Source organism: Acinonyx jubatus, chromosome D1, assembly GCF_027475565.1.
Source record: "Acinonyx jubatus isolate Ajub_Pintada_27869175 chromosome D1, VMU_Ajub_asm_v1.0, whole genome shotgun sequence".
Lineage (NCBI taxonomy): Eukaryota > Metazoa > Chordata > Mammalia > Carnivora > Felidae > Acinonyx > Acinonyx jubatus.
In genome coordinates, this window is record NC_069390.1 from 8,446,432 (window position 1) to 8,472,436 (window position 26,005).

Sequence of the window (26,005 nt, forward strand, 5' to 3'; positions counted from 1 at the left end):
TACTTGGAAGATCAATGATACTGTCTCTTTGTCTTAGGAAGTGAGAGAGAAAGATGATGTGGTGAAAAGAGAGCAACTCTGTTTAAATTGAATTATTGGTGGTGTGTACAGTTCAAAATGATTTTTCCCTTAAGTGGAACCAGACCAAAGGAACAAGATCTTTTTAAATGCAGTGTGCCCAGTAAACTGTTGTGAAGAGAAATGCAAGCTCACCCCGGGTCCTCCAACTAAACATAGCCTGGTTCTCTTCCTTTTCACTGGGCTGTAGGCGGAAAGAGGAAGAAATGAATGACGGTCTTACCGCCTTTGTTCTCCCAACTGGCCTTCTCCGTCGTCTTCATCTTCCCTTGAAGTACAGTTCATTGTGCACAACTGCATATGTTCTGGTCATCGGTTTATTCCATCTTGTCTGTAGCCCCAGGAACCTTACCTCCTGTGCCTGGTGCTCTGACAAAACCATCTGCATCCTCGGGGTCGTAGCTTTCAACCTATTCCAGAACATACGGTTCATTGTTTTTACAGTCGTTTATTGTGGGCCTGCTGTGTGTCAGAACGTCCACATTGCTCAGCAAACTTTAATGGTGGAATAGATGAAATTGAAAGAGCCAGCATCATGAACTTAATTGTGAAGTCCCCCGGGACTGTTGTACGGGTTACTGGGTTTGGCTGTATCTGAGAGAGCCTTCAAGTAAGTTTCATTCATTCATTCATGCATTCATTCACAGAACAGCGAGCCAGCATGGCGCTTCTGCCGCATGAAGCCCTAGGCCCTACCTCTCTTGTTGCTCCAGTGCTCCCGGGCGTTGCCCTCATGTGCCTGGTGCAGGATGACTCCCTCCCGCTGATGCATCCAGCTAGCAGGAAAGGGGGAAGTTGTTATATCGTTTCCAGTCAGAACTTAGGCACACGGTGATGGTCCTGCTGCAGGATTGGGTTGAAAACGTTTTTCTTTCCGGCAGTGTTATGCCCAGCTAAAAATTTGTTGCCATAGCAGGAGGGGAAAATGAATGTTGGGGGAGCGACCAGCCATCTCAGGGACCTTGTTTGGAACTGCTCTGAGTATTGCACAGTACTTAACACTGTGGCTTATCCATAAGGTCCGAATAAATTGTTCTTGTTAGTTCTTTTATATGAAAGATTGAAGGTCCTTAGTTCCTGGATTCACCTGCTATTGTGGCAATAAAAAGAACTGTGAGAGAATATTCACAGAAATGTTTCCTTTTATCCAGGCAGTAAAGGGAAAGAAAAATATTCCTATACATTTATCACAATGATACCATGACAGTTATTGTGTATTTATAACTTGTTTTCCAGTAGTCTGCCAAAAATTAAAAAGTGGCAAGACCCTTTTGTTGCTGACATTTTAAATATAAAAAGTGATCAGCAATTTCTTTAGCTTAAAGGGTGCAGTATGGCAGTCATGCTGTTTGTTGACTTTGCCTGCTGTGATCATGCAACCTTCAGTCCTTCCCAGACAAAAGTAACTTGGGAACCATATTTGTGATTTTGGCCATATCTGCTTACCTGTACAATGCTTTACTTAATATTTATCTTTCAATTTACTTTATTATTTTTAAAATTTTTTAATGTTTACTTATTTTTGAAAGAGAGAGAGAGAGAGAGAGAGAGCATGAGCAAGGGAGGGGCAGAGAAGGAGACACAGAATCTGAAGCAGGCTCCAGTCTCTGAGCTGTCAGCATAGAGCCCCATGTGGGGCTCGAACCCACAAGCTGTGAAATCATGACCTGAGCGGAAGTCAGATGCTCAACTGACTGAGCCACCCAGGTGCCTCTCAATTTACTTTAAGTTGATTCCCCTTTTAAACTTGCCATCCTTCTAAGCAATAGTCCGTTAAAACATGGTTTTGTTTCCTAATACACATTAAAATACATAATTATTAGAATAAAAATTGTCCTTTTAACTACATGGAAACATCTCCTTTAATGCCTGTGGCACATACTCACATTTAGGGAAATAGTGCTTTGCTTCATCCTTAAGCTACGCTTGTAGCTTTTTGTAAACTTTCCATAAATCCATAGCTACTAAGTGGCTCAGAATTTCTTTCTTTTTTTAAAATTAAGATTTTTTGTTCATTTTTGAGAGAGAAAGTGCAAGCAGGGGAGGGGCAGAGAGAGGGAGAGAGAATCCCACGCAGGCTCTGTGCTGTCAGCGCAGAGCCTGACACGGGGCTTGAACCCACGAATCGTGAGACCATGACTGGAGCCAAAGTCAGACGCTTAACCAACTGAGCCACCCAGGGGCCCCGGCTCTGAATTTCAAAGAATTAATATCTTTGTGCATTCAACTGTGTCAGGGAAACTACTAGTTAGTGCTTAATTTTGAGCTAAAGAATTAATTGCCCCTAAAATGTTGACTAGGTTATTAAAAGTGATCTGCAAGTCCTAGCCCTTAAACATCCTTTCAGGCTTTTCTCCAGAACTTGTTGGGCAAGATGTTTAGCTTTTGTAAGCTCTAGTATCCTTATATTAATTAATTAATTAGTTAATTAATTAATTAAATTTACATACAAATTAGCATATAGTGCAACAATGATTTCAGGAGTAGATTCCTTAATGCCCTTTACCCATTTAGCCCATCCCCCCTCCCACAACCCCTCCAGTAACCGTCTGTTTGTTCTCCATATTTATGACTCTTATGCTTTGTCCCCCTTCCTGTTTTTATATTATTTTTGCTTCCCTTCCCTTAAATCCTCATATGAGTGAAGTCATAAGATATTTGTCTTTCTTTGACTAATTTCACTTAGCATAATACCCTCCAGTTCCATCCACGTAGTTGCAAATGTCAAGATATTCCTTTTGATTGCCGAGTAATATTCCGTTGTATCTGTATGCCACATCTTTATCCATTCATCCATCGATGGACATTTGGGCTCTTTCCATACCTTGGCTATTGTTGATAGTGCTGCTATAAACATTGGGGTGCATGTGCCCCTTTGAAACAGCACACCCGTATCCCTTGGATAAATACCTAGCAGTGCAATTGCTGGGTCATAGGGTAGCTCTATTTTTAGTTTTTTCAGGAACCTCCATCCTGTTTTCCAGAGTGGCTGTACCAGCTTGCATTCCCACCTAGTATCCTTGTTTTTAAATACAGGGCGGTATTATTTACCTCATAGGATTGTTCTGAGGATTAAATTAAATGTATGTAAAAGGCTTAGCAGTGGCGGGCATCCTTTCTACTGTTGATGGACATTTGGATTGTTTCTGGTTTTGGACTATTTTGAATAAAGCTGATGTGAATGAACATTCTTGTATTTCTGTCTTTTGGTAGACATAAGCATTTATTTCTCTTACATACCTAGGAGTAGAATTGCTAGATGGTAGGTATGTCTAGTTTTAATAGATATTGCCAAGAAGATTTCCAGAGTGGTAATATTCTCATCAGAATGTGTGTGAATATTCCAGTTGTACCATATCCTCTCCCACAGTTGATATTGTCTGTCTTTTAAATTTTAGCCTTTCAGATGGACGGCTGATGGTATCTCATTATGGTTTTAATTTATGTTTTCTTTGCTAAGTAATGGTATGGAACCACCTCTTTATATGATTATTGACCATTTGGATATCCTTTTTTCATGAAGTGCCTTTTGCTTATTACTATTTTAAAAATTGGAATATTTGTCCTTTTCTTATGGATTTCTGTATTCATTCTGGATGTGAGTTTTTGGAACAGGTATTGTGAATATTTTGTCCTAGCCTGTGGCTTTCATATTTACCTAATGATGTCTTTTAATGAGCAAAAATTCTTAATTTTATCATGGAGTCTAATTTGTCATTTTTTTCTTTTATGGTTAGTGCTTTTGTGTTGTTTAAGAAGGTTTTGCTTTTCCCATGTTCAAAAATACAAATTTAAAAAAAAGATTTGAAACTTAATATTTTTCTCTCCAACAATCTAGGTGATGCCATGGAGACTGGAAAGCCTGGTCCAGTGCAGGTTGTTTTGGTTCAGAAAGACCAGCATTCCTTTGAGCTAGAAGAGAAAGCTTTGGCCAGCATTCTCTTGCAGGACCACATCCGAGACCTTGATGTGGTGGTGGTGTCCGTGGCTGGTGCCTTCCGAAAGGGCAAATCCTTCTTTCTGGACTTTATGCTACGATACTTATATTTCCAGGTAAGTAAGAATTATTTCATCTCAGGTTAGAAAATGAGACTTTTGTGTCCAAAAGAGCAAGATAAGCTCATGGATTATCCTTGATGTGCAAAATTACTCAAAATTTAAGATTTAATGGATATTGCTTATTTCTCCTGTAGAAGGAAGGTGGCCGTTCAAATTGGTTGGGTGACTCAGAAGAACCGTTAACAGGATTTTCATGGAGAGGGGGCTCTGACCCAGAAACCACTGGGATTCAGATCTGGAGTGAAGTTTTCACCGTGGAGAAGCCAGGTGGGAAGAAGGTAAGGAAGAACAGACTTTTAAATGAACAAAAACAACAAAATGGGAACTTTAATGTGTACTCTGATAATTCAGTTAAAAATAATATTTATCCAGGGTCATCTGGGTGGCTCAGTCGGTTGAGCGTCTGACTTCAGCTCAGGTCATGGTCTCATGGTTCATGAGTTCAAGCCCACATCGGGCTCACTGGCTGTCAGCCTGTAGGCACAGAGCCCGCTTCGGATCCTCTGTCTCTCTCTGTCTCTGTTCCTACCCCACCCGTGCATTCTCTCAAAAATAAACATTAAAAAAAAAAAAAAAGAATAAAAAGGTTTGTTAAATGGTACCAGAGTAGTATTTAATCTAGATCTATTTAGTCCTCACCACCCACTACTCTTCTGAGTACTCTAGAATTATGGGACTTTTCAGTCTGGCTGAGGGAACAGGCCTGTTCTTGGCTGTCTGTGCGCGGGGTACTGTTCCCTCTGAACCTTTTGGATGGTTGTTTCTCGAGCCTCAGGTAGTGTCCTCATGCACACGTGCTTGTAAGTACTCAGCTGAACTCTTGATGTGGACCCTCTGCAGATCCCTGGGGTTTGTTGTATCTCTCTCTGCCTGGGAATTCCAGCTTTCTTGGTCTCCCTGACTCTCAGCTGTGTCTCTTCAACTCAGGGAATCTGTCGGGTTCTGCCTGGGTTTCCTTTGCCCGAGCCTTGGCCGGTAAGCTGGGACAACGGACGGGCTCACCTTACCTGTTGCCTTTCCCTTGAGGATCATTATCCTTTGTTACCTGATGTCCAGTGTCTTGAACTGCCTTTTCATGTATTTTGTTCTTTTTTCGTTTCAGGTAGGAGGGTAATTTCAGTCTCTTACTCCATTTTGGTGGGAAGTGGAAGCCCAGTCTTCCCATTTTAGAGATGCCAGAAAGAGACCCAGGGAGTTAAGGCCTGCAGTGGGTAATACAGGGGCTTTTCGGTCAGACATTACAACAAGGCCCTACAACTGTTCATTTCTGTGTTTTTCAGTATCATTGCTCTCTTTCTACATTTCTGATAGTGTATGGTAGATGCTTTCATAATTTTCTTTCCAGGAATATGTAATTATTTTTGACTTCGTGATTTTGTAGAACTGGTGGATCTGATTCTTATTTTGGGGGGCAACTGGTGTGTTATTTTTTCATAATAGTTTAGGAAGTCTCTACAAAGTTAGTAGTAAGCAAGCTTTGCTTTTAGTTATCTGACATTTGTAGTGCCCTCATTTTATCTTGTTGAATTGACTCCCATAAAGCTCATTGTTTTTTGACATCATTTTGGCTTCCTCACCTTTAAAAAAATTAATAATTTTACTTATTTATTTTTTGAGATGATTATTTATTTATTTATTTATTTATTTATTTAAAATTTACAACCAAGTAAATTTAAGTTAGCATATATTAGTTAGTTAGCATATAGTGCAACAATGATTTCAGGAGTAGATTCCTTAATGCCCCTGACCCATTTAGCCCATCCCCCCTCCCACAAACCCTATAGTAACCCTCTGCTTGTTCTCCATGTTTAAGAGAAACAAAACACATTTATGTTTTACCCCCTCCCTTGTTTTTATATTATTTTTGCTTCCTTTCCCTTACGGTCATCTGTTTTGTCTCTTAAAGTCCTCATATGAGTGAAGTCATATGATATTTGTCTTTCTCTGACTAATATCACTTAGCATAATACTCTCTAGTTCCATCCATATAGTTGTATATGGCAAGATTTCATTTTTGATTGCTGAATAATATCCCATTGTATATATATATTTACCACATCTTCTTTATCCATTCTTCCGTCAATGGACATTTGGGCTCTTTCCATACTTTGGCTATAGTCGGCAGTGCTGCTATAAACATTGGGGTGCTTGTGCCCCTTTGAAACAGCACGCCTGTATCCCTTGGATGAATACCTAGTAGTGCAATTGCTGGGTTGTAGGGTAGTTCTGGTTTTAATTTTTTTGAGGAACCTCCATCCTGTTTTCCAGAGTGGCTGCACCAGTTTGCATTAATAGACTTTATTTTTTGGGCCAATTTTAGATTTATGGAAAAATTGATCAGAAACTGCTGAGTTCTCATACTCCCCTTCCCATCTGCCAGTTTCCCCCTATTGTTTATATCTTGTTTTAGTGTAATGCATTTTTTATAATTAATGAACCAATATTGATATATTGCTATTAACCAAAGCCCACAGTTTACATTAGGATTCCCTCTTTGTGCTCTACATTCTGTGGGTTTTGGTAAATGTATACTGATATGCAGCTACCATTATTGTGTCAGACAGAATCCTCTGTGCTCCACCTGTTTGTTCCTGCCTCCTCCCCCCCCCCCCCCCCCCCCCCCCCCCCGCCTCCTCTCAGAACTGGCAACCTCTGATCTTCTGTCTCCATAGTTCTGCCTTTTCTGGAAAGTCATATAGTTGGAATCATACAGTCTGTAGCCTTTTCTGATTGGCTTCTTTCCCTTAGCAATGTACTTTTATGGTTCCTCACCTTTTTTAATGACTTGATAGCTCATTTCTTTTTATTCCTGAATAATATTCCATTATATGGATGTTCCACAGTATCTTCACCTACTGAAGGACATCTTGTTTGCTTCCAGGTTTTGGCAATTATGCAGTCAAATGCCCTACCCCTGAGCTATACTCCCAAGTTTTGGCAATTACGAATAAAGCTGCTGGAAGCATTTGTGAGCAGGCTTTTGTGTGGATGTCAGTTTCAACTCATTTGAGTAAATACCAAGGAGTGTGATCGTTAGATTGTATGTAAGGCGATGTTTCGTTTTGTAAGAAACCGCCAAACTGTCTTCCAAAGTAGCTGTATCATTTTGTACTGTTTCAAGCAATCATGCAAGTTCCTGTTGTTCCACATACTCGTCGGCATTTAATGTTGTCCATCTTCTTGATTTTGGCCATCCTAATAGGTGTGTAGAGGTATCTTGGTGTTGTGTTTCCTACCTCTTTAAAAAACATTATGTTCAGACATTCAACAGGATCAGGAGTGCTTTCAGAAATCAATATAATATTGTATAAATGCCATACTAATAAGCAGTTTTTTTAGAAGTTTCCCAAATAAAAGTTTCACATGATTGTCTTTTTTTTTTATTTTTTTTTTAAACTTTTATTTATTTTTGAGAGACAGAAAGAGAGCATGAGCAGGGGAGGGTCAGAGAGACAGGGAGACGTAGAATCCGAAACAGGCTCCAGGCTCTGAGCTGTCAGCACGGAGCCTGACATGGGGCTCAAACCCACTACTGTGAGATTATGACCTGAGCCAAAGTTGGATGCTTAATTGACTGAGCCACCCAGGCATCCCATGATTGTCTTACTTAAAAAAAAAAAAAAAAAAATGTTTACTTATTTATTTTTGAGAGAGGAAGAGGGAGGGAGAGGGAGGAGCAGAGAGAGAGGGAGACAGAATCTGAAGCAGGCTCTGTGCTGTGCTAACAGTGCAGGGGTTCGAACCCACGAACCGAAAGACCATTACCTGACCTGAAGTCGGATGCTTAACTGACGGAGCCATTCATGAGGCACTCCATGATTGTCTTAACTTTTTAATATACTTGGTGAGATTTTAGCTTAGCACTTACCTGGATAAAAATGTAGATAATTTATTTATACTTTTTAGTTGAAAATCTTTTAAATATGTAACTTGTGTCTTCTTTTTAACTGTTATGTAGTAATTATATGAATGTCTTATTTTATCCATTTACCTACTCCATTAAATTAAATAAAGGCCATTTAGATGGTCTCCTTTTAAAAAAATTTTTTTTTTAATTTTTATAATCCTTGCTACAGTGAACAATCTGATAAATCTCTCCTTGAGTAAATGTGCAAGCATGACCCCAAGCCATAGTTTTTGAACTCTGTCCATGACCCATGAAGGGTAGAGAAATCAATTTATTGGCTCATGACCAGTATTTAAAAAGAAAGAACTAGAACAGAGCAGAAAGTATCAGAGTGCAGTGTGCATACACATTTAGTTTCAGCTTTGTGTATGTGTGTAATGTATTCAGTCATGATGTTAAATATATTTCTTTCTTTGGGTCCTGGTCCAGAACATTAGAGAGCCACGTGGCAGTGCATTTGCTAGGTCTGAGAATGCCCATTTCCCCTTTTCTAGCTGCTACTAAATTGTTCTTGACTGTGGTTGTGACAGTTCACCATTTCACTATGTGATACGAGAATACCATTTCCCCAGACATCCAGCAGTTTATCTGAGCGTACATGTGACTCCTGTTCTGCAAGAGCTTCTCTTTAGCATTTTGTTTCCCCATTTGCCTTATTTTTCTTTTTGTAAATATATGCCATGATGAGCTCTTTTTTATTGAGATATAATTCACATATCATAAAAGTCATCTTTTAAAAGTATATAATTTAGGGGTACTTGGGTGGCTCGGTTGGTTAAGCACCTGACTCTTGATTTCTGCTCAGGTCATGATCTCTGGGTTCATGGGATCGAGCCCCACGTCAGGCTCTGCACTGACAGCACAGAGTCTGCTTGGGATTCTCTCTGTCCCTCTCTTTCTGCCCCTCCCCTGCTCGCTCACTGTCTCTCTCTCAAAATAAATATTTTTTTTAAAAGTGTATAATTCAGTGGTTTTTTTATCTACTCATGAGGCTGTGCAAGGATCACTATTGTCTAATTCCAGAACATTTTCATCACCTCAAAAAGAAACCCAGTACTCATTAGCAGTCATTCCCCCATTTCCCTCTTTTCACAGCACCTGGCCACTCTTGATCTACTTTCCCTCTCCACGGATCTGTTTGCCTGCTCTGAACATTTATTTCATACAAATGGAATCATACAATATGTGGTTCTTACGTCTGGCCTCTCCCCACTCCCAGCCCAGCGCCCTCAACACCCGTCCGTGGCGTAGCATCATGAATGCTTCATTTCTTTTCGTGGCTGAGTAATACTCTGTTGTATGGACGTGTCACACTTTATCTTTTCGTCATTTGAAGGATATTTGGGTTATTTTTACTTTGTGGGTATTATGAGTAATGCTACCATGAGCATTCATGTACAAGTTTTCATGTAAACATAGGTTTTCTTTCTCCTTGTTTTTACTGTAGTTAAGAGCATTTAACATGAGATCTACCTTGTTAGAATTTTAAGTGCATAATATAATGCTGTTAACTGTAGGCAGTAGGCTGTGTAGCAGATTTTGAGAACTCGTCCATCTTGCGTAACTAAAACTTTATACCCATTAAACAGCGCCCATTTAGCCTTCTCCCCAGCCAACCACCATTCTCTTCTCTGTTTCCTTGAGTTTGACTATTTTAGATGTCTCATGTCAGTGGAATCAGGCAGCATTTGACCTTCTGTGACTGGCTTATCTCAGTATCCTCTACACTAAATTGGTAGATGGCAAAAATTCACGGGCGCTAATTGAGGAGAAAGAGATGCCCGGAAGCGTACTTTGGCAATACGGCAATGACCTTGCTTGGTTCCTACTGGACCTGGGAGAGATCGAAGGTTGTCATGTATGGCAGGATTTCCTTCCTGTTTAAGGCTCAGTAGTATTCCACTGTAGGTAGATACCACATTTTCTGTATTCCTTCATCAGTTGATGACCATGGGAGCAATGACCATAGGAGTCGAGATATCTTGAGATACTGATTTGAATTCTTTTTGGGTATATGCCCAGAAGAGGAATTGCTGGATCATAAGGTAGTTCTATTTTTAATTTTTTTAAAAAGTTTTTCATGTATTTTGATAGAGATAGCATGTGCAAGTGGGGAAGGGGCAGAGAGAGAGAGAATCCCAAACAGGCTCTGCACTTGACAGCATGGAGCCTGATTTGGGGCTCGACCCATGAACCGTGAGATTAAGAACTGAGCTGAAACCAAGAATCGGATGTTTAACTGACTGAGCCACCCAGGCCCCCTCCACTGAGCCACTCTGACTGGTGTGGGTGATACTTCATTGTGGTTTTGATTTTCATTTCCCTGATTATTAGTGAATGATATTGAGAATCTTTTCATGTGTCTATTGGCCATCTGTATGTCTTCTTTGGAAAAATGTCTATTCAGATCATCTACCTACTTTTTTTTTAATGTTTATTTGAGAAAGAGAGAGAGAGAGAGAGAGAGAGAGAGACAGAGCAGAGGGGGAGGGGCAGAGCGGGAGACACAATCCGAAGCAGGCTCCAGGCTCCGAGCTGTCAGCACAGATCCCAATGCGGGGCTTGAACTCACGAACCGTGAGATCATGACCTGAGCTGACGTCAGACGCTTAACCGACTGAGCCACCCAGGCGCCCCTCCTCTACCTACTTTTTAAAATTTTTTTTTTTCAACATTTATTTATTTTTTGGGACAGAGAGAGACAGAGCATGAACGGGGGAGGGGCAGAGAGAGAGGGAGACACAGAATCGGAAACAGGCTCCAGGCTCTGAGCCATCAGCCCAGAGCCCGACGTGGGGCTCGAACTCCCGGACCGCGAGATGGTGACCTGGCTGAAGTCGGAGGCTTAACCGACTGCGCCACCCAGGCGCCCCCTCTACCTACTTTTTAATCAGATTGTTTGCTTTTTAGTGTTGAGGTATATAAGTTCTATATATATACTTTAGATATTAATCCTTTATTGGATATATCATTTGTAGATATTTTCTCCTATCTTCTCCTATTCAGTAATGCCTTTTTGGTTTTTCGGTTGTTTCCTTTGTTGTGCAGTAGCTTTTTTTTTTTTTTTTTTTTTTCAATTTAAAAATTTTAAATTTCATTTGTTCAAAAGCTTTTTATTTTGGTTCATTGTGGCTTTGATTTACATTTGTGTTTCCATAATGACTAATGATGTTGAGAATTTTTTTGTTTAAAAAAATTTTTTTTTTTTAACGTTTATTTATTTTTGAGACAGAGAGAGACAGAGCATGAACAGGGGAGGGGCAGAGAGAGAGGGAGACACAGAATCCGAAGCAGGCTCCAGGCTCTGAGCTGTCAGCACAGAGCCCGACGTGGGGCTTGAACTCACGGACCGCGAGATCATGACCTGAGTTGAAGTCGGACGCTTAACTGACTGAGCCACCCAGGCGCCCCTGTTGAGAATATTTTTATGTACTTCCTAGCCACTTGCATATTTTCTTGGGAGAAATAACTATTCAAATAAAATTCATTTTTTAGTTGGATCATTTGTCTTTATTGTTGAATTGTTCTTTATATACTTTGAATACTAGACCTTTGTCAACATAATTTGCAGTTATTTTCTTTTATTCGATAGGTTGTCTTTTAATTTTCTTAAAAGTGTCTCTTGACGTGCAAAAGTTTTAGTTTTAATGAAATCTAATTTGTGTACTTTTTTTTTGTTTGCTTGTGCTTTGTGTTCAAGCAACCTTTACTAAACCCAAGATCATGAAGATCTTGGAAATACCTCTGTTACCTAAGGGTTTTGTGGTTTTAGTTCCTATATTTAGGTTTTTGATCCATTTTGAGTTAATTTTTGTAGGTGATGTGAGGTAGGGATCCTTTTGTGTGTGGATATTCATTTGTTTCAGCTATAATTGGTGTTGATTACTCAGTTTGACAGTATGCTCTTCAGAAAATGGATGTGTGGAAAGGATAAAGCTTTCATGTCTGTCACTAGGTTTCAGTGTATTGAGGCTAGAAACTTTATTTGCTTTGATTTATTTTTATGCATAATACTTCCTTTACAAAAATTTTTTTTAACGTTTATTTATTTTTGAGAGAGACAGAGACAGAATGCAAGTGGGTTGGGGGAAGAGAGAGAGGGAGACACAGAATCCGAAGCAGACTCTAGGCTCTGAGCTGTCAGTACAGAGCCCAACGCGGGGCTCGAACTCACGAGCTGTGAGATCATGACCTGAGCCGAAGTCAGATGCTCAACTGACTGAGCCACTCAGGTGCCCTGATGCATAATACTTTCTTTTGCGTGGATTTTTTTATATCTCTTCTATCACAGTAGTGGGTTGGGTATCTGAAAATAAACTCAGAAACATAATATGTGATTACTAGGACCTGATCTATGAATTACATAAAGTAATAATCATTTCTGTGAACAAAAATGCCTGAATGATTGACTAGGTAGGTGAGCTAATCGGTCTCAACATTGGACTTTTTTTTTTTTTAATTAATGTTTATTCATTTTTGAGAGAGAGCGTGAGTTGGGGAGGGTCAGAGAGAGAGGGAGACACAGAATCTGATGCAGGCTCCAGGCTCTGGCCTGTCAGCACAGAGCCCGACTTGAACTCATGAACCAGGAGATTGAGCCAAAGTCAGATACTTAACCAACTGAGCCACCCAGGCGCCCCAACATTTGACTCTTAATTGGTGGGCATTTTCCCCTTCCATACGTATTGCTCTGTAGGCCTCTGTTTCATACCATCTCATCAGGTCAGAGCAGATAATCTTCTCCAGGAAGATTCTCTGATCAAGACAAAGCCCCTAAAGAACTACTTTTCTGTGGAATTTACGAACAGGTGCCAAAGCCTCATTTACATGTCACCTGGACTTTTCAATTTCTTTTTTACATTTTTCCCTTTCTCACTCTTACCTTGCTGGTTTTTTCGTTTCTCTTAGGTTGCAGTTGTTCTGATGGATACCCAGGGGGCATTTGACAGCCAGTCCACCGTGAAAGACTGTGCCACCATCTTCGCTCTAAGCACCATGACCAGTTCTGTGCAGGTGACACCACTTGCTTAAGATAAAAGTTTGCAGAGGAAATAAGATAAATGGAGTATATCTATTTTCAGTTATTGTTCTGTTATCAGAATCCCTAGGTGACATGTAAGTGTTCTTTTTAGACTGCAGATAGACGTTAAGCTCTTAGAAGCTCAAAAAGGAGCTTAAACTGTTTTTCCACTTTGGTCGTAAGTATTTATAAAATACGCCAAAAAAAGTCTGGAAAGTGGAAATTGAAATCACATTAATTACATCACACAGGAACTGGAGATTTGAAAGAACTTAGGAAAACTGTATTTTAAGCAATAAAGGAAGAATTATGTGATTCCAACCTTATATGCGTCGTTTCCCAAAAGAGAGATAATATTACTGTTTGGACAGACCTTGGGTACTTCTGTGCAAACCTTTAGTTGTACAAGGCTTCTCTTCAGTGCTTTTGCTTATTTGGGGTTCCTTTCAAGTAAGCTAGAGTGGTATCAATCTGGATTTTTGTTTTCTAGATTTATAATCTGTCCCAGAACATTCAGGAAGATGATCTTCAGCAGCTACAGGTATATATTCATCATAAAAGTCTTAATGTCATAATGTATCATTTAAAAGTTTTGAGACTAAGAAATATTTTACAGCTGAGTAGTTATAGCAATAGATTGAATGGTGGGGGAAAGTTTTTGGCTCACAGCGGTCCGGTCCTGTTACTGCTGGGTGATGAGGCAAGGCCTTACTGAGTTGAGCACGGAACCCAAGAAAGTGGGCGAGTAAGTTCTGCAGCTATATCTGGGGGGGTGGGGAGTAGTGGTGCAGGAGACGGGGCAGCAAGACGACCTGGGGTGGAGGGTGCTTGGCAGGACTGAAGAGCAGCAAGGAGGCCAGTGGCTGGGACTGGGAAGTGTGACAGGAGGAGGCTTAGCGACGACGTCAGCGAGGCATTTAGGTCCTGCTGATGCTCGGCTTTTGCAAGGGCTCGGGCTCTTCCTCTGGGGCAGGTGGGAGCCGTGTGTTGAGCAGAGTAGTGATGTTAGGTGAGCAGAGGGTCGCTCTGGCTGCTGCATTTGGGATAGATTTTTAGGGACAGGCGTGCATTCAGTGAGGCCGGTTGTGAAGCTGTTGTAGTAATCCAGGTGAGGCTCAATAAGTCCGTGTTTGTAAAATGCGTAGCTTTGTGTGCCTGGAAAAGAGTATGTGCTTAATAACTGCGAGCCATTGTTTATCATTACTGTCACTACCTACGGTTAATTACTCGCGGTCTTCTATTCGCCACGCAGCGGTCCTTCTATGTTCGTCCTGTAAAATACTGTCCCGTGGCGACTCCAGAGTGGGATGCAATTCTTAGCATGTCTTTCTGATTCCACCTGTCCCATTGACGTTCAAGAAAACACATCGGCATACAGAGGAATGAGGGTGTCATTTATTATGGGGATTACCTGGAGTTAGTTCTAACTTATAGTCCTGTAAAAAGCAAAGAACATCCTTCCTCAACCTTGGCCTGTACCTGGTGACTGGTGTTTCTGCACCGGGGCCGCGACTCAGTGGTTGAGAGAGCTGTTGTTCTTAAACGCGTCTGTCAAAACTTGAGTTCGACACCTTTTCCCCTGAAACGGATTCCTCTCTAGACTCCTGCCTTCCGCACACGTTTCTGAATGTCTACCTCGTGTGACGCGGTGCACCCGGTGCTGTAGACACAGTAATGCTCGAGGCAGACGTCACTGTGTGTGGATTGTGTCATCCGGTCAGCGAGAGGTCATAAATGCGTAGGCGTGGGTGACGGGTGAGGGCTGCTGTAGCCAAGGACCGCAAACGAGGGGACTCACACAACACAAAATTATTGGGTCACGGTTCTGGAGTCTGGAAGTAGAAGTCCAGCTGTCCACAGGGCCATGCCCTCTCTGAGCCTGTGGGGAAGAGTCCGTTCCCGCCTCTTCCTCGCTTCTGGCCGTCCTCGGCATTCCTTGGCTTTGTAGACTTTCAGTCTCTGCCCCTGTCTTCCCTCCGTGCGTCTCTTTGTCTTCACCTTGCATTCTTCCCCGTGTCTGTATTACTTTTTCTCATAAGGACCCCAGTCATATTGGCTTAGGGCCCACGCTAATGACCTCGTCTTAACGTGATCACCTCTGTGAGGACCCCGTTTCCAGTAGCGTTTCCTGGTGGAGATGCTTTCTTCACTCTATGCCGTCTTCATAGAGGCTGAATTTAGCTCTATAAATTAGTAATACATTATCTGTCACCGTAGTAGTTTCTTTATTCTTAAAAGTGAAGTGTATTCCTTATGACATTAGAAATGATGTTCTAAAAAAGTGATGATGTTCTTGCAAAAAATTGGACACCTTGGATAGATTGAACTCCTCCTTCACCACACGGATCAGGTTTGAATGTATCCTTTCTGTTCTTTTTCTTTGTAAGCACATATATATCCCTATAGAAAATAGGTAACGTGACTACATGCCTTATGCAAACTCTTTGAGACTATGTGTGTTTTGGAATTTGAAATTTTTTGGACTTTAAATATATATTTTTTAACATTTATTCATTTTTGAGAGACAGAGTGGGAGAAGGGGAGGGGCAGAGAGCGGGGGAGGGGCAGGGGAGACACAGAATCTGGAGCAGGCTCTAGGCTCCGAGCTGTCAGCACAGAGCCCGATATGGGGCTTGAACCCATGAACCACGAGATCATGACCCAAGCTAAAGTCGGATGCTCAACCGACTGAGCCACCCAGGCACTCATAAATTTTTTGGATTTTAGATAGAGAAATATGATGCATATAAGCATGAGGTTGAGGACAGTAATAGACATTCAGGTAATACCTTCTAATAAAACATTTTAGTATTTCTGCAGTGAAAGGTATGTCTGATAGATGAAATGGGACAAATAAAGCTTAGAAAAAGCCTCACATCAGTTCAAGGCAGGTTTTCCTCCAAATGAGTTTGCCACCTAACTTGGGTTTTCAGAACTTGTTGGATTTCAGAATTAGGTAGGAGAGATCATGGGTTTTGTACAGTTTTGTATGTGTGTTTTTGTCTTGTTTATATGTGGTATTTTGTATGTTTTACGTGCTTTCTTTTTTTAAGTATCATTTTATTGTTTTGATAAAGTAATATATATATAATGTATATGCACAAAATAATGTATATACATACACATATGTATATATACTACATACACACACATAGTGGAAAAGTCCGTAGAATTGCAGCGTTCATAATAAAAAAGAACATTCTTTTGACCTCCTAGTTCGTTCTCCAGAGGTAACCACTTGTGCTTTGGGCTGTGTCTTCTGCTGTTTGCTTCTGAATGTTTAAAGAACATGCTTATACTGTTCCTTCTGGATTATTACAATTGAAATAGTCATAGCTTCTTGTGCAGAATTAGAATTTAGCATCTTTACCACTCTCTCACCCTCACCCATTGGCTTCCTTCCCCTCGTCCTTCCAATAGGTAGGTCACAAGTTGTAGCTAAAAAGGTATTTGTATTTGCGTTATTGTATGGGTATTTTTCTATGTTTTCATCACTGACGTTTCTTGTGAATTATGGTTGCATTTCTTGTAATGAATTACCTGTTTTTTTTTGTTGTTGTCGTCATTAGTTTAGTGTTCTGTGTGCTTATCACTAATGTATCTCAAGGGATAAACTCCTAAAACCTCTCAGTATGACCTACACACTTAGGCTCTGGTTTTGTGTTTTGTGTTTTGTTTTTTTTTTCTTTTTTCCCCTTGGGGAGGCCTCATGCCTGGTCACAGTGTTCTCCTCTCCCCTGGACTGCCTCCTTTAGGCCTGGTGCACAGCTGTCCCACTGTCAATTTCTTTCTTTCTTTCTTTCTTTCTTTCTTTCTTTCTTTCTTTCTTTCTTTCTTTCCTTCCTTCCTTCCTTCCTTCCTTCCTTCCTTCCTTCCTTCCTTCCTTTCTTCCTTCTTTCTTTTTTTAATTTTAAATTTTATTATGTTTTCCCTCATGATGAAAACATTTATGATATGTCTTTGCAGCTTTGAAATATACAATGCCATATTAGTAACTATAGCCACCATGTTGTACATTGCTTCCCTATGACTTATGTATTTTATAGCTGGAAGTTCATACTTTTTTTTTTAAGATTTTATTTTTAAGTAATCTCTATTCCCAACATGGGGCTCAATCTCATAACCCTGAGATCAAGAGTCGCATGTTCTACCAACTGAGCCAGCCAGGCGCCCCTGGAAGTTTATACTTTTTAACCCCCTTCACTTTCTTTCCCCTACCCTCGCTCCACCTTTGTATCCATACGCTTGTTTTTAAATTTGTTCAGATTCCACATACAAGTGAGATCACATAGTGTTTGTCTTTGTCTTAGTAAAACAGTACAGTGCCTACAAGGCCCATCCATATTGTTGGAGACAGCAAAATTGCCTTCTTTTTTATGACGAATAATATTCCACTGAATTTTGCACCACATTTTTTGTATCCATTCAAACATGGATGGATACTTAGGTTGCTTCCATATCTTGGCTATTGTAACTAAAACTGCATTGACCGTGGGGGTGCATATGTTTTTTTGAATTACTGTTTTCGCTTTCTTCAGATAATTACCCAGAAGTGGAATTGCTAGATCATATAGTAGTTTCATTTTTAATTTTTAGAGGAGCCTCCATACTGTTTTTCATAATAGATGCACCAATTAAATTCTTACCAACAGTGGACAAGGGTGCCCTTTTTGCCACGTTCTTGCCAACACTTATTATTTCTTTTCTTTTTTGATAAACATTCATTCATCACACTGATGAGGTAATATATCATGGTTTTTATTTTCATTTCCCTGGTGATTATTGATGGTGAACATGAATAATTCGTGTACCCATTGGCTATCAGTATATCGTCTTTGGGAAAATGTCTGTATAGATTCTCTGCCCATTTTCTAATTGGATTATGGTTTTTGTGGGCATGTGTTGTTTGTGTTTTCTTTTTTTGTTATTTTGGCTGTTGAGTTATATAAATTCTTTTTTATTTAAAAAATTTTTTAATTTATTTAATTTAAAAATTTTTAAGAAATGCTTATTTCTTTTTTAAGAAATTTAATGTTTATTTATTTTTGAGAGTGTATGCCTGTACGCTGGTGGGGGAAGGACAGAGAGAGAGGGAGACCGAGGCTCTGAGGTGGGCTCTGTGCTGACAGCAGAGAGCCCAATGCGGGGCTTGAACTCCCAAACCGTGAGATCATGACCTGAGTCAAAGTTGGATGCATAACTGACTGAGCCACCCAGGCACCCCTTAAATGTTTATTTTTATGTATTTTGAGAGAATGAGTGTGTGGGAGGGAGGGGCAGAGAGAGAGGGAGGGGAGGGAAGGGGAGAGAGAATCCCAAGCTGTTAAAAAACCCGTGAACCATGAGATCGTGACCTGAGCCTAAATTGAGAGTCAGACACTGACTGAGCCACCTGGGTGCCCTGAATTCTTTATATACTTTGGCTATTAACCCTTCATCTGATATATGATTTTAAATTATTTTCTCTCATTTAGTAGGTTGCTTTTTCATGTTGTGAGTATTTTTCTAATTCCTGTGCAGCTTTTTAGTTTGGTGTGGTCCCACTTGTTTATTTTGGCTTTTGCTGCCTTTGCTTTTGTTGCCAAATCCAAAAAATTGTCGAGACTGATGTCAAGGAGCTTACCACCTGTGTTTTCTTCACAGAGTGTTAGGGTTTCAAGTTTTAAGTCTTTGATCCATTTGGAGTTAATTTTTGTGTCTGGTGTTAGATAGTGGTCCACTTTCATTCTTTTGCATGTGGCTGTCCGGTTTTTCCACCACCATTTGTTGAAGAGACTGTCTTTTCCTCATTGTATATTCTTGGCTGCTTTGTCATAAAGTTAATTGATCATCTATATGTGGTTTTATTTCTAGGAGAACAGAGAGCTGTTCTGTTCCATTGATCTGCATGTCTGGTTTTATACCAATACCATATAATGTTTATTACAAAACAGTAATATAGCTTGAAATCAGGGCCTGGGATTTTTTTTTCAATTCCTTTTGCAGTTGAATCCTATTTAACCTTTTATTTGTTTATTCTCTCCTTTGTTGTTGTTGTTGTTTATTCTCTCCTTAATTCTAGACATTCTCCACTAGCTTTTCTGAGAAAGGTTAGAATGGATGTATAGCAGATCACTTTTTTGAGTTCTTGTAAGTCTGAAAATATTTTAATTTTATCCTAGAATTAATGATAGGATAGAAATAATTTTCTTTTAGAATTGAGGGCATTGCTTCATTGCCTTCCAGCTTCCAGTGTTGCTGCTGAAGTCCCACACCATCTGATTCCTGATCCTTTGTATGTGACCTTTTTCTCTCTGAAGCTTTTAAGATCTTCTTATTGTTGGCATGAATTTCCATGGTAATGTACCTTAGTGTGGGCTTTTCCTTCATTCTTTGTAAACCCGCATCCTCAGAAAGATAAGATGTTGCAGCTCGTGCAACCAAGAAAAAACTGGATGCTGTTAAGAAGCAACATTCAGAAAACAAAAGCTCCTGGAAATGAAAGCTGTGGCAGCAAAAACGGAAACTTTTGTAGAGAAGGAGTTAGACGCCAAATTGGAGAAACTCTTGCTGGTAGGTTGAATGAAAGAACAGAGTAGAAATTAGACCAGAGGGAGGGAGTGAAGCAGCGAGAGAAGGGCAGGGGGGTGGGGAGGAGAGAGGAGGGAAAAGAGGGAAGAAGAGAGGAGAGGGAGAGGTGGAGAAGAAGGAGAACAGGAGGGCACAGCAAAAAAAGGAAACGTTGAGCATCAGTTCAGGAGAGGTCGCACCTGTTATTAATGATAGGTGTTTTAGTAAAAGAGAAAATGGAAGGAAAGCAATTATAAAAGGGATAATGTAAGATGATGTTCTAGAATGAAGGACATGAGTTTTTGTCTTTCTTCTGGAAGCTTGTCTCAGAGGTCTGGTCCTTGGCCATGTGTATTTAAGATGAGTTATTAAAAATCTGACTGGACCTTTGGCGAGAGGGCGAGCCTTGTGCACTGGTTTGGACAGTGAGGTGACTGAGCAAGATTATTGGATATTTTATTGCAACCCCGAAATGTCTGTATTTGCAGACTGTTCTTCTTGGGCTATGAGTGTCCCCAGAGAAGAGTTCTGTAAACCCCTGCCCGAGTGGGTAGAAGCTTACTGTGGCTCCAGCAGGGCGACAGGCTAAGGAGACTTCACTGTTCAGTATGTCGACCTTGACTGAAGTGCCCGTTTCCGGGAAAGTAGGGGACTTACTCCTCTTGGCTGAGTTCGGTATCGAAGTCTAAATTCTTTCTAGTTTATCCCCTCCAGATAGTACATTTCCCATCTTCTGTGGGCAGATAGAGGGTTTGGAGCTCGGGGAGGAAGCGGGATCTGCGAGGTTAGGTGCTCCAAAAGGTGCTCTCTCCAAAGACTTTCAACGGTTTCTTTAGTTGTTAGTCCCGTTTCCTCACCCCCCTCCTACATGGTGACTGGTGCTTCTCATTTCTGAGCCTTTCAGGGATTCTGCTGAGAGAATCTGCTTTTTTCTTGTTGGCCCCTGCCTGTCACAGACAACTTAAGGCAGAGAAAGCCAACACTTGAGACAGTTTTTCATTTGTCTGTTTTTCTTCCAGAGTATTTTTGATAACTCTTTGCTGCCATATCAGTTCTCATCTTCTTTGTCCTGTGAATTTATAACTTCTAAACTTCATTTTGCTATACTGTTTTTTTCAAGTTTATTTATTTATTTTGAGAGAGAGAATGTGAGCAGGAGAGGGGCAGAGAGAGAGAGAGAGAGAGAGAGAGAGAGAGAGAGAAAATCCCAAGCAGGCTCCGTGCTGTTAGCGCAGAGCGTGACGGGCTCGATCTCACAAACCGTGAGATCATGACCAGAGCTGAAGTCAAGAGTTGGAGGCTTAACCGACTGAGCCACTCAGGTGCCCCCGTTTTGCTGTACTTTTAGTGCGAGGCTTCATAAGGACATAGACATAAACGGACGTGTAAACCCTGACCGTAGAGAATTTGCTCATTTGGTCATTTGCATGCCATATATGCTCCTGGCCCCATATTCCTCCTGCTGCCTGAGAGACAGTGCCCAGAACAGGCAAACATTCCTGCCCTCCTGGAGTGTATCTGCTAGTAGTGAAGGCAGGCACTGTCAAAGTAAGTAAAGGTGTGGTGTGTAGCCTAGTGAGATGGGTTAAGGAAAAATATTTGAAAGACACGAGGTAGGAAGAATTGTGGGGAGACTTGTAATCCTCTCAGGTAGGTGGTCCGGAAGTCTTCTTTGAGAAGGAGCCATTTGGACTGTAAAAAGTGAGGGAACTGATTGTGCAGTTATTTGGGGGGAGAACATTGTAGGCACAAGGAGTCAGAACAAAGTCCCTGAGGCAAGCACTGTGCCCAGCGTGCTGGAGGAAGAGCAAGGAGGGCCAGTGTAGCCAGATCTCACCGTAAGGGGCTGCCTTTTATACGATTAGGTTGGAGGGTTTTAAGCAGAGGCATCATGTGATCTAACTAACTTCTCAAAGCACAGCCACCTAGGCTGCTGTATTGAGAATGGTCTGGGGGGCAGAGCAAGGGTGAGGCAGGGAGGCCAGTTAGGAAGCTGTGTAATATTCCAAGCCACATAGAAGCTGTGAGTGGTTGGCTTCTGGGTTTGTTAATGAATTGGGATATGGGATGTGAGATAGGAATAACAGGTTATTGTAAGGTTCATGGCTCTCTGAGTTTTTGAAGCCGTAGAAGTGTGGTCCCATATGAGTAGTATTGAGTCTGTTAAATGAGTTCTTTGCTGAAGAATACCCATAGAAATACTTTAAATAATTTGGCCTAACAAGCCATTAACTTTTCTTTTTCAAAGCTCTTCACAGAATATGGTCGTCTGGCAATGGATGAAATTTTCCAAAAACCCTTCCAGGTAGAGTGTTAACTATAATGTAATTCATGTCTTTGTTTCAGTTTGGAGATCAGCCAGCTGCAGGACACAGGCCAGATCAGGCTAGCGGCCTGTTTTTATAAGACCTGTGAGTTAGGAGTGGTTTTTATATTCTTCAATGATTGAACTCAAAAGAGGAATAATATTTCATGACGTGTAAATTAGCTGTGGACACTGGCATTTAAATTTTACATAAAGTTTTATTGGAACACAGCTACACTTATTTGTCCACAGCCTCTTCTTCTTAAATACTTAAATACTTCTAAAATACTTACTCTTAGGTCCTTTACGAAAGTTTTCCGGCCCCTGCTTTAGTTAATTGTTTCATGAGGGTGAGAATGCATAGTAGCCTCAGTGAGATTAGAGGAGCTTTAAGTATTACTTAATTTAGTTTTCCTTTCTTTTAAAAAATTTTTTTTCTAGTGTTTGTTTATTTTTGAGAGAGAGAGAGAGGCAGACTGTAAGCAGGGGAGGGACAGACAGAGAGGAAGAGACAGAATCCGAAGCAGGCCCCAGGCTCTGAGCTGTCAGCACAGAGCCCGATGCGGGGCTTGAACCCATGAACCACGAGATCATGACTTGAACCGAAGTCTGACGCTTAACCAATTGAGCCACCCAGGCGCTCCTTTTGTGTTTAAAAAAAAAAAAAAAAAATTTTTTTTTGATGTTTAGTTTTCCTTTCTAACATTTAAAGTAGATCTGATTTTATGATTAGCTGCTACCATGTTGTTTTCTTGTCCTTTACTCCGTTCTTTATACTTGTCTTTATAGCACAGCCCCAGATTTGACATCTTCTCATCAATTTCTTCCTTCTGCTCTTATGAACCCATGGGAACAAAAACAGCAGATAGGTTATAGTGACCTCACATTTGTTTTGTTTTGTTTTGTTTAAAAAAGTTTTTTTTTAATTTTTGTTCATTTTTGAGAGAGAGACAGACTGTGAGCAGGGGAAGAACAGAGAGAGGGAGACACAGAATCGGAAGCAGGCTCCAGGCCCTGAGCTGTCAGCACAGAGCCCGACATGGGGCTTGAACCCACGAACCGCGAGATCATGACCTGAGCTGAAGTCAGACACTCAACTGACTGAGCCACCCAGGAGTCCCTGTTTTGTTTTTTTAATATGTTTTTTAAAATGTTTATTTATTTTGAGAAAGAGAGAATCCCAAGCAGGCTTCACACTGTCAGCACAGAGCTGACATGGGGCTCCATTTCACGAACCATGAGATCATGACCTGAGCTGAAGTCAAGAGTCGGATGCCCAACCGCCTGAGCCACCCAGGCGCCCCTAGTGACCACACATTTGGCTTATACGTGTCCTTGAGTGTTTATAATGTTCCTAAGACTTTACGGAAGAAATACATCCTTCACATTTTGTTGCTCCCTTTGAAGAAGCTGGCATTATGCAAAGAAGTATTTCAGTTGTTATTTTGAAAATGCATTTATGCAGCCTTGTGACATGCTCTGCTCTTTTCCTAAATAGACACTGATGTTTTTGGTTCGAGACTGGAGTTTCCCCTATGAATACAGCTACGGACTACAGGGAGGAATGTCCTTTTTGGATAAGCGCCTGCAGGTAAATAGAAATGCAATCTTCTGAGGAGTTACCTACATGTCTTGATAACGTTCTCATTTGCCTTTAGTTATTGTATTTAAAGCAGATTATAGAAAATTTAAGTGTTAAATACTTATCGGCACACTAATAGTGCTTATGTAAGAGCACAGAGCCTGGGTATGTAATGCATAGAGACTGCAGAGAAGGACTCTCCTGGCAAAGGCCCAAGCTTTGACTGTAATTTCCATTTCATGTTTTACACCAGGTTCTCCATGTGCCTTTAGAATGTCATATTCAGAACTTTTGTTCTGTTGTTCTTATTCACAGTTCTTGCTTGTTTTGGGGTGGATATAAACCGGCTTAGCCTGTTCTCCAAAATTAAAATACAGGAGTCCTCTGTCAATCGCTACTAGCTAGTTACATCCTCCTTCTGCCCACAAGCAAACCTTCCCTTGTTCTTCTCCAGTATTGTGCAATCCTCTTTTTTGTAAAAGAAAGTCTTCAGTACGTGTTCTTGAGTGGCTAAAGGAGCCAGGCCATGGTTAATCAAATGTATGCATTTATTGCTTCTAGCGTCCTGAGTTTCTTCATTGGACAAAACATAGGCTGCTCTGATGCATCAGAGTTGGTATATCTTCTCTCCTTTGTCCTCCTGTACCATTGGTTCCCAGTGCAGAAACACAACTGGTCTTTTGTAAATTGTTGGTCTTCGTTGGCAGGTAAAAGAACATCAGCATGAAGAAATTCAGAATGTCCGAAATCACATTCACTCATGCTTCTCCAACGTCACTTGCTTTCTCCTGCCGCATCCAGGGCTCCAGGTGGCCACAAGCCCTGACTTTGATGGGAAATTGAAAGGTGTGTCACAAGTCATGTTATTCTAGACATGTGATGTGAGCTTTGGAATGAACCAGTGACCAGAAAATATCAGTTACGAGTCCAGAGAATGCTTAAGAGGAATAGTATGTTTTCTTAGAAAGAATGGTAGTTAGAGTCTACTTTAGTTTTTACATCTGCCGTACTGTGACCATCAGAGTTTACCTTAATTTTTCCATCTGAAATGGTGGTGGTAATATTGATGTCTTTCTAAGAGACGTGTTGTAATTACTGGCTTACAAGAGATAGCAGTACTAAAATAAAAGAGTAAACGTTGGTTAGCTAATACTTATCAAGTAAAATTAAGTTGCCAAAGGATGGTAACATGATGCATGGCTTGGCTGTTTGTTTTCATCTTCTTTGTGATTATGGCAAAACCTGATGCCGGGTCACGTGCGATTATCAGGAGGTGTTGCCTAGATGGCAGCTTGGAGAAATTCGAGTCGGGACTCTTGGATTCCATTATCTTATTTTTGTTCCTTATTCATTAAGACGTTGACTCATTTAATGGCTAGCCCTCCGTTTACACAGGTGTAAAACTAGCACTTTTGTTTATAAACGTGTCTGAGCTTCTCAGGTTCCCGGTAAAGTTGGAATGGAAATAGCTGCCATTTTTAGAGGCTCAGCCATGTTCCCCGCCATCAGTCTGTCTGGGCTGCTGTCGCAAAATGCCGTATGTAAACAACAGCTGTAAACAACAGCCGGCTGTAAACAACAGAAATTTGTTTCTCATAGCTCTGGAGGGTGGAAGTCCAAGGTCAGAGTGCCAGCACAGTCGGGTGAGGGCTGTCTTCCTGCTCTCAGGCCTCTGGTTCCTTCATGTGGTGGAAGGACTAGCCAGCTCTGTGAGGTCTCTTGTGTAAGCACACTAGTCCCCTTCACAAGGGCTCCTCCACCCTGGTGACCTGACCGCCTCCCAAAGGCCCCACCCGCTAATACCACCATCTTTAGAGGTTAGGATTTAAACATACCAAATTTGAGAGGGACACAGACATTCAGACCATAGAACCAGTGCTGTGGTAGTTCACTTTCACACTTGCTGTTCCCGGTGGTTCCATATGCAGATATTCTCTCCTGTATCTCACAGATGAAGAAACTGGCTTAGGAGAGTTAAGTAACTTGCTCAAAGTACTCAGCTGATAAGTGATGGGGTAGAGATTCACATCTAGAATCTTTTTGCCCCAGAGTCATATTGTGCTAAAATAGAAGTTTTTCTGTTATTTTGGGGGAAATTATTTATTTTTATTAAAAAAAATTTTTCTATATGTTTTTGAAAGAGGCACAGAGTGTGAGCCGGGGAGGGGCAGAGAGAGAGGGAGACACAGAAGCCAAAGCAGGCTCCAGGCTCTGAGCTGTCAGCACAGCTCTGAGCTGAAGTCGGATGCCTAACCGACTGAGCCACCCAGGTGCCCCTATTTTTTATTTTTAAATGTTTATTTATTTATTTTGAGAGAGCGCAAGTCGGGGAGGGGCAGAGAGAGGGAGAGAGAGAATCAGTGTAGAGCCCTACACGGGGCTCCCATGTCATGAACCCTGAGATCATGGCCTGAGCCAAGATCAGAGAGTCAGATGCTTAATCAGCTGAGCCACCCAGGCGACCTGAGGAAATAGTTTAGAGGGTATATAATGTTTAGTTACCAG

The 26,005-nt window shown here is 41.0% G+C and overlaps 1 protein-coding gene across 3 annotated transcripts in view; it reads left to right on the forward strand.

Moving 5' to 3' along the window:
* Positions 1-26,005, forward strand: part of ATL3 (atlastin GTPase 3) — a 48,775-nt gene that overhangs the window by 8,227 nt on the left and 14,543 nt on the right. For 2 of the 3 annotated variants that reach the window (XM_053203018.1, XM_053203017.1), the window contains exons 2-8: positions 3,917-4,131; positions 4,272-4,415; positions 12,953-13,057; positions 13,555-13,605; positions 21,862-21,918; positions 23,417-23,509; positions 24,208-24,346. In XM_053203018.1, the coding sequence (XP_053058993.1) occupies positions 3,925-4,131; positions 4,272-4,415; positions 12,953-13,057; positions 13,555-13,605; positions 21,862-21,918; positions 23,417-23,509; positions 24,208-24,346 (796 nt within the window). In that variant the 5' untranslated portion in view covers positions 3,917-3,924. Of the gene's footprint in view, positions 1-3,916; positions 4,132-4,271; positions 4,416-12,952; positions 13,058-13,554; positions 13,606-18,389; positions 19,617-21,861; positions 21,919-23,416; positions 23,510-24,207; positions 24,347-26,005 lie in introns of those variants that run through there. The other variant, XM_027045727.2, reaches the window with a different exon arrangement.